This window comes from Oncorhynchus mykiss, chromosome 13 (assembly GCF_057628025.1).
Source record: "Oncorhynchus mykiss isolate SJ-2025 chromosome 13, ASM5762802v1, whole genome shotgun sequence".
In the NCBI taxonomy this organism is placed as follows: domain Eukaryota; kingdom Metazoa; phylum Chordata; class Actinopteri; order Salmoniformes; family Salmonidae; genus Oncorhynchus; species Oncorhynchus mykiss.
In genome coordinates, this window is record NC_143034.1 from 62,678,647 (window position 1) to 62,687,965 (window position 9,319).

General features: G+C 43.4%; 1 protein-coding gene and 1 long non-coding RNA gene across 2 annotated transcripts in view; one reads left to right on the plus strand and one right to left on the minus strand.

The window, feature by feature from the left end:
* Window positions 1–7,471, minus strand: part of LOC110538750 (uncharacterized protein C16orf52 homolog B) — a 29,775-nt gene extending 22,304 nt beyond the window's left edge. The window contains exon 1 of the mRNA XM_090197080.1: window positions 6,359–7,471. Coding sequence (XP_090053206.1) covers window positions 6,359–6,464 — 106 coding nt within the window. The 5' untranslated portion in view covers window positions 6,465–7,471. The remainder of the gene's footprint in view (window positions 1–6,358) is intronic.
* LOC110538749 (uncharacterized) lies at window positions 734–2,839 on the plus strand. The gene is made up of 2 exons (XR_016486038.1): window positions 734–1,675; window positions 1,953–2,839. It is a non-coding gene; the product is annotated as an uncharacterized LOC110538749 (long non-coding RNA).
* Window positions 7,472–9,319: the final 1,848 nt, after the last annotated feature.

A 9,319-nucleotide genomic window follows, 5' to 3' on the forward strand; every position in this document is an offset into this window, starting at 1 on the left:
ACAAATCAATAATGTTATCTCCTTCATTAGAATTATCTTTAGCCGTGACCAAAGACAGGTGTAGAGTAACCCATTTAGGAAACACAGCTGTGGCATTGTGTTGAGTGAGGAGACTCAACCCTTCTTCTGTATATTATACACACAAGGTATCTGACTCAAGGTTTCAATTACAGGGGTGTTTAGAGCTGCCGAGCTCTCCTGTAGGAAATCAAGGCACCGTAATAAGGGCACCACCCTAAGAGTCAATATGTAGCTCAAAATCAAAATCCTGGTTCCATTAACGCTAATCCAGATAACTGATGTAGGTACAGCTAACTTAATTAGGAGGTTACAAAAATCTGACCTATGATCAGTGTCTGTGGGCAACATCTTCATGCATCCCTACTAATTGGCCTGGGTGGCATTTCTGTTTCTCTACACTTTGACCTTAGAGAGACACCATGATGAGGTCCTCCGCCACTGATCCCAAATCAGGTTTGCTTTTTGTTTTTATATAGTAATGGTTTAGGTTTAATGCTGGGGTATGGTCATCTGATCCTAGATCTGAGCATAGGGGCAAATTCCACTAGGATTGTGTTTGGGTGACATTTCACTCCGGTCCATAATGCCCCGCAATGAGGAATGTGTGTGGGTAACACACAAAGGATGCCATTCAATAGCCTAAAGCGACCACCTCTGCTGGTCTCCTCCACTCCTCTTTACTGAATGCACTGGCTAGGTCAGGGTTTCCCAAACTAGGGGTTGCGACCCCATGAGGGGTCGCCTGCTTTGAAAATGGTTTCTTGAGAGAAAATGTGCGCTTACTTCATAGAACCAGGGTTACATCATTAACCTAGATGCGGTTTTAATAAAAAAGAGTGGTTTATGTAGGGCCCTATGATTTCCGAGATGCTGAAAACGCAGACGGAATTTGGTAATAAAAATGGAATCAACTGTAAAACATGGAAGATTGCAGAATTTTCCATAATTTGGCTGAAATTGAAAATGATTTCATAATTGTAAAATTAGACGAGTAGGCCTAGATAAATAATTCAGTTTTCGATTGGGGTGTTTTGAGGGGGGAGGTTGTGCGTGGGACCCTTACGTCACCTCACAACTTGGCTGTCACTTTGAGAAACATGTCGAAGAGGCCGTCTAGGACGGCCAAGTCATCAAAAATACGAAAAACTTCGACCCTAACCCCTAAATTCAGAGCAGAGCAATACCCAAAGGACTATGAGTCAGGCGATAAGCTGTTCTGCAAATTATGTCAACATACTATTGATTGGACCCGTAAAAATACATGTGATGACCACTTAAAGTCTAAAGCCCATGTGAAAAACAAGGAAAAGCACCGTGTTAGCCAGAGCATACCTCTTCAAACAACCATTTCTAGTGCAAGCTCATCAGCAGATTCAAGACGAGAATTTATTCAGGACTTTGCGGCTGTGTGCGCGCCGAGTCAGACATCCCCTTAGAAAAGCTAAGAAAGCTATGGCCGTTTTAAGTGTGAAGCACTGCAAACAGGAAGGAGCGTTCCTCGAAAATGAGAGCAGCCTCTGTCAAACTCACCCGCCCCGTGTGTGCGGCCAACATATGACTGCCGTTCTACTGAAGATCCGTGGGAAGAAGTTTGTGGTGGTTGTTGACGAGACAACAGATCCAGGGGATTGCAGCGTTCGAAACATCGTCATTGGTGAGTTAACTCAACAGCCTATTAATAAAGCGCTGCAACTGCAGAATGTAAATGTAGGCCGTGAATTGTCCGCATGCAAATTGTGATATTCCAAACGACAAGCTTTCGTGGTGAAATATAGCGATGCATAATGTCAGCAGCCGTCTGCCTCTCCATCTAGCTAACTATCGCTGTATCTATATTGTGTTTACACTTGAAATTTAAATAACACTAATTTTGTCACAATATTATTTTAGATTAAAACATAACTAAAGTTTGTCATTATCTTTCATCGCAGGTGTTGAAAACCAGTACTTTCTGGTAGATGTCATTTTCATGGACAGATGCAACTACTCAACGTTTTCCCAAGCTATACTAGCCTCCCTCCACAGCAACCATCTGAACCTGAATGATGCCTGGGCAGTGGTCACAGACCATGCCTCCTACTGCCTGAAGGCATACAAGGAGGTTCTGAAAGGAGTGATGCCCAACAGTGTTCATGTACCCTGTCTCTATCAGGTCATCAATCTGGAGGGTGAAACCTGGCAGCACTACAAATACTTCTCTGAAGTTGCATCACTTGGGACATGGATGAGATCTGTCTTCTTCAAGAAGCCTGTCAGAAATAGAAGATGGGTGAGCTTCCTCATTATGAAGGAGTTTGTGCAGGCCAAGGCTCCTCCTGAAGCAGTGAGCTCCAGATGGAATAGTTCATTTGAGGCAGTGAAGTACCATGCAGAGCATGTTCATCTGTACAGAGAGTTTTTGTTGGCAGAAAAGTCATCATCCCAGGCAGTCACAAACCTCCTCAGCCAGCTGGAAACAGAGGAGAAGGTTGCTGCATTGTTGCCTACATTCTTGCATTATTATGTTTTAATTTATAATGAAACACTTTGTAGAACTCTGTATTGAAGCACTTGCCATGATAACAAATTGTGAAATGTTGTGTTGCATCATTACAAATGTACTGTTTCCCTGTACTATGCCCAAAAGCCGTTAGAACCGAGTGGACAAGACCAGTGGGACTGTGATGATGTTCTTTTCTACACAGAAGATCATCCAACATTATTGCCATACCTTTGATGCACTTCAGTCACTTCATACTGTCATAGTCCAAACTAAAAAAGTAAACAATTGCAGTTGATTACATAACTTATTTTAATTTAATTAATTTTTTTACATCGTGGTGTCGCAATTATTATTTTTATATCAAAATGGGGTCAGGAGCCAAAGAACCTCACAAGGTTAAAGCCATGTGGATAGACAGCCATCCAGGAATTCACCTGTTCGGTACAGGTGGAGGATAGGAGACGAGGAAGCCACTTTAGACTATTGAGATACACCCACTGAATTTTTTATTTTATTTAACCTTTATTTAACTAGGCAAGTCAGTTAAGAACAAATTCTTATTTACAATGACGGCCTACTCCGGCCAAACCCAGACGATGCTGGGCCAATTGGGTGCTGCCCTTTGGGACTCCTAATCACACTCGGATGTGATGCAGTCTGGATTTGAACCAGGGAGCAGGGGTGACACCTCCAGCACTGAGATGCAGTTCCTTCGACTGCTGCGCCACTTGGGAGCCCACTGTAGCCTTGCCAGCATCAGTAGAAGATGAAGAGAGAGATTCCACCCTGTCAAACATTTACGTCTTCCATGGTAGAATCATATCTGTTCATCACTTAGTAATGGGGCAGCAGGGGGCGGCAGGGTAGCCTAGTGGTTAGAGCGTTGGACTAGTAACCGGAAGGTTGCGAGTTCAAACCCCCGAGCTGACAAGGTACAAATCTGTCGTTCTGCCCCTGAACAGGCAGTTAACCCACTGTTCCCAGGCCGTCATTGAAAATAAGAATTTGTTCTTAACTGACTTGCCTGGTTAAATAAAGGTAAAATAAATAAAAAAAAAATAAATTAACATGCCTTCTCTGAAGAGTAATCAAGTGACAAACAATTACACAGATTGTTTGTCACCGAGTGGCGCAGCGGTCTAAGGCACTGCATCTCAGTGCTAGAGGTGTCACTACAGACCCTGGTTTGATTCCAGGCTGTATCACAACCGGCCGTGATTAGGAGTCCCATAGGACGGCGCACAATTGGCCCAGCATTGTCTGGGTTTGGCCAGGGTAGGCCGTCATTGTAAATAAGAATTTGTTCTTAACTGACTTGCCTAGTTAAATAAAGGATAGCAGATGATTTAATGCTTTGCTAAATGCCATGTCTGCATCTTTGTGCTACGCTAAGAGAAACTGAAACTGACAGATGAAGATTAAAGCAATATTCACATTGGTCACACAATGTCTTTACAACCAATAATACATTCAGTCTCATAAATTACATTCAGATGACTTAATCAAAAGCAGAGGCTGAAGACTGATGATAGAGTTCTTTGCTTGTTTCTGTTTTTTTTATGTTAAAATCTTTCTACTATAGCAATGTTGTTTGGGGGCAAATAGAGCATAGCCTATTTGTTACTTGTACAGGCATTAAAGAAGTGAGGCTGTGTTAGGCCAATTATGCCAGTATAAATTGAGAACAGAAGAAGAAAAAACATTACAAAACAAACTGCATTTGTATGCTTGCTTTCCCTTCATCCAAAAATAAATCAAATTATCACTTCCATTAATGTGCTTGTTGAGAGTGTAAGATCTACAATTATCTCCCAAATTGTGGTGAGCAATTAGGCTAACCACTATGTCCACAAACACATCACAATCAAACCATGATGACAGAGGGAAATTCTTATGATGCGTCACACAGGCCAACCCTGACCAAATTGCTTTTTCTGCCATCCATTAAAAGGCTGCCAATGTGCTGGAAATGTTCTTCTCTATATTGAGTTACTTCTATAATGAATTGGACCGATAACACCTAATACCCGCAGCCTGTCACAAAACCAGGAGGGTATGATGAGAAGCACAGGATACCAAACACAGGCTTTGTGACTATATCCCTGGGTGAGAAAAGCCTGGTGCCTTCAGAGACAGGATGTTAAGAAGGGTCTTTCCATCTCATAAACAGCCCAACAAAAGACGTCATCATCAAAGAAACCGCAGGGAAGACTGTGGAGGGGAAGTGAGAACAGTGGGAGATATGAGAGGATGGTCATTTGCACCGCTCTACTAAAACCAGCAGCCAAACCAAAACAAACCCTTTTGGCCAATTACAGCCTGAGTTGCGCCTTGGAAAGTATTTTTTTGTCGAGAATTAAAACATTATATAATTGGAATCGGTTATGACATTGTTTTCCCTATATTCATTTAGCAGGGGTGGCCCACCACTGTTAATTGTTGCCACCACTGCAAAAAAAAATGGTTGTTTATAATCAATATCGGCTGAGACTCGCTTTTAAATGGATAGTCGTTGGCTCAATGACTGGAAGTCTATGGGAACAGCTTGCATGTCATTGCCCTAACGCTACCCTTGCCACCACTGCTGAACAAAAATCCAAGGGGAAACACTAAGATGTGTGGTTTGCAATGCATGCAACCCTACACTTACCAGCACTTTTGCTGTGGTAGGCTAATTGCAGGTGTGACCATTATCAACAAAGCAGGAGTGAGGCAGATGGCACAGCCTAGCAGGAATAGGTTACTGAGGCCATTGCTGAGTAGGCATACTGAAGCAACTCAGCATGCTTTCTAATTACATGTAATTACAATTCTTATTTACTGTCGAACATGAGTTAGCTACTCTTCATTTCCAGTAAGGGTGTCAATATTGTCAAGTCGTTTTTAAAGACCAAACATGAATGTTATTGTCATAGAAGGCTTATTTGAGTTGATGTGTGAGAGTGTGTGTGGACACAGTCCAATTGAAAGATAAAGACAGTGAGCACACATCAGAAACAGTGTTTTGAAAACATCCGTCCCGTTTCTTCTTAGAAAATAGGGCAGTGAAAACAAATAGCTCCTGCTGCAGCAGCTGACAGGCTACATTGGTTTCACATTGGTGCATGAACCCTTCCTGACCCAGTTCCTACTATAAGCCGTCATCATCGTGGGTGGGGGTGGGTACAAAGAAGAGCATCAGCCTATTAATGGCATGTGGATATGTTTTGAGGCTTGTCAACAGAAAAAGACCAACTGGCATTCGGGAGGCCAGCAGGAAGCCTGTATTCAACACTTGTTACAGTTGATCAAGTCTGTCGATTGACCCATAGGATTGACCACGAAGTGGTCATTGACGTGGCCAATTGCTCTGATGACAGATCTATCTACTAAATAAACAACCGCCGCCAAGAAATTACTGAGTAGTGCTTCTTGGTCTTGCTAATATGAAATCATTACAACTCTACCCTTACGTAATACATGGGAAAGAGAGTAGTAGAGAATACAACATATATCAAATTATTTGTGTGTGTCCCCAATATATCAGCAATAACTTATTATATAGGCCTAAAATAATATCTACATGTGATATATACATTATATATTTATTATGCATCCCTATTTTGGATTAGTAGCCCAGTGTTTCAAATCACAGAGGAACATAGAACAAACGACTGAGTTGCAGAGAGGACAAGATACCCCGGCTGATATGTAAACATTGCTAGAGGGTGAATGCAGCAGCAGGTAAAGGCTTCAATGAATGTATAACGTATAACAATCTGCAAAGGGGAATCATTCCATCAGTGATGCTGTAACATTAAAAGGAAAATACAGTGGTCAATGTCAAAGATAAGAGTTCAATAATTCCCCAATTACCTGCAGATTCGCCTGTGTTGATCCAGTCGGGGTTTGCAATGCTTGCGATTGCAAAGATATCCGCTGCCAGAAACAGACATCCTGATATAATTGTTAATTTATCCATATTTGCAGCTCAAGTCTGTGTGCTTTAAATGAGCAGATATGAAAGACGTGGCTTAGAGTTCCAGGTAAGACCAAGGAGTGTAAACCTCAGAAATACAGTTTTTAGATATATGTTTCCGTTAGATAGTTATCAGTCCACCTCACCCCCTTCAAAAGAGATTCAACTGGTTTGGAGGTTCAGCCTGTCATTATTCATTTGGACATGGCAGCAACAGCAAATCAACACACCTTCATTCCGCTTACATATGGCTAAAAACGGAGGAAAAAAATCACATCTCAAACGACCATCTTTTCGACCCGAATCTTCCTCCGATAAAGCAAAAGGAGCTGGCGCAACGTCAGGGCCCAAGTCTCCAGTCGCTGGTGTTCTCGCTCGGATCTGCACGGTAGCAGCAGCATTTGGTTATTGAGACTAGCCGGATAGCTAGCCACCTAGCTAGCTATTTCCCACATTCGAACTCCGTGTGCCGAACAACAACCCAGAGAGGGTGCTTGACGGCCGAACCCCCATTTGAATAAGTACTTTAAACCATTTCACGAACAAAACTCCGTCAGACAGAAGTACTAAATAATCGAATAATGCTGTGCCTTCAGTATGTCCTTGTTTTCAGCGAAGCTCTAAGGCTAGCTAGCCGTCAGGAAAACGAGAACCCATCCTCCCTCTTGCTTATTCATGCCCCCTTCTCCGCTGCTGGAATAGCATCTGTAGTGTAAATAGACCGCTAGCTAGCAAGCTCTGGTGCGGACATAGCGAAGTAGGAACCAAGGCAGCTCGAGCAGGCTCTGCGGCTTTCGCATAATCTTTATATGGAAATACGATATTATTAAAGCCGCTAGGAGAGGTGGTGATTATGCTTTCCCCGATTAGCCCACTAGCTTGGCCCCCTATCAACCGAACACCGTGCCTCACGCAGTGCGTTCCACAGACACAACAGCTCTCTCTCTCTCACACACACACTCACACACACACACACACACACACACACAGGGGGCATTCGCTATCGTCTCGCGAGATCGTTGGCGTGAGAGACGTTTCAGACAGATGGGACCATGCAGAGGGGGTAGATGAGACCACTCATTTAGAAGGACATGACATACATCAAACCGTTTATTATTCTCATCAGAGGAAGAAGTAACGCCTTTCCTTTTAACACTCAAAGGCTCCTTATCCCATGTTTGAATAAGTGTCCATTCTACCAGATAAAAGTGGTCCCCAAGATAGGAGTGATGGGGGGAAAAAACGACAATCTGAAATGTTTGTATGATTACCTTTTTGTGACACATTTTTGCCAACAAAAGCATGTGTAGATGCCTTAGTTTATTCTCACTGACACATGCTGTAGTTAAGGTCAAAGCAAATCCTCTGATCTATCAAGGGAGTGTGCCAGATAGCAGTACTTTGCTGGTCAGCGCTTTCCACTATTCCATTAGAGCAGCAAAGCAATCAGCAGAAAGTAACCTCCCACCCACTCAACACAGCAGTCTCAGCAATGTGAGTCTTCACACTGGGCACAGATGTCAGTTTAACATCTTGTTTTGATGCACATTTTGTTGAGTTGTTAACTAACGTGAATTCAACGTGAAATCAACCAAACATGTCACCCTGTCATTTCATTTAGGTTAAAAGTAGGGTGTAAAATACAAAATACCTTTAAGTTGATGACTATTTGCAAATCCAATCAGTTTTCCACAACATCATTACATTTTTTGGTTAAAATAATCTGGAAACAACTTTGATTCAACCAGTTTTTACCAAATGTGTTTCTGCTTTGGAGAGAATATATAGATCACCCAGTTCACATAAACTCAGCAAAAAAAGAAACGTCCTCTCACTGTCAACTGCGTTTATTTTTAGCAAACTTAACATGTGTTAATATTTGTATGAACATAAGATTCAACAACTGAGACATAAACTGAACAAGTTCCACAGACATGTGACTAACAGAAATGGAATGTGTACCTGAACAAAGAGGGGGTCAAAAGTAACAGTATCTGGTGTGGCCATCAGCTGCATTAAGTACTGCAGTGCATCTCCTCCTCATGGACTGCACCAGATTTGCCAGTTCTTACTGTGAAATGTTACCCCACTCTTCCACCAAGGCACCTGCAAGTTCCCTGACATTTCTGGGTGGAATGGCCCTAGCCCTCACCCTCCGATCCAACAGGTCCCAGATGTGCTCAATGGGATTGAGATCTGGGCTCTTCGCTGGCCATGACAGAACACTGACATTCCTGTCCTGCAGGAAATCACGCACAGAACGAGCAGTATGGCTGATGGCATTGTCATGCTGGGGGGTCATGTCAGGATGAGCCTGCAGGAGGGGTACCACATGAGGGAGGAGGATGTCTTCCCAATAACGCAGAGCGTTGAGATTGCCTGCAATGACAACAAGCTCAGTCCGATGATGCTGTGACACACCGCCCCAGACCATGACGGACCCTCCACCTCGATCCCGCTCCAGAGTACAGGCCTCGGTGTAATGCTCATTCCTTCGACGATGAACGCGAATCCGACCATCACCCCTGGTGAGACAAAACCGTGACTTGTCAGTGAAGAGCACTTTTTGCCAGTCCTGTCTGGTCCAGCGATGGTGGGTTTGCGCCCATAGGCGATGTTGTTGCCAATGATGTCTGGTGAGGACCTGCCTTACAACAGGCCTAAAAGCCCCCAGTCCAGCCTCTCTCAGCCTATTGCAGACAGTCTGAGCACTGATGGAGGGATTGTGCGTTCCTGGTGTAACTCGGGCAGTTGGTGTTGCCATCCTGTACCTGTCCCGCAGGTGTGATGTTCGGATGTACCGATCCTATGCAGGTGTTGTTACACGTGGTCTTCCACTGCGAGGACGACCAGCTGTC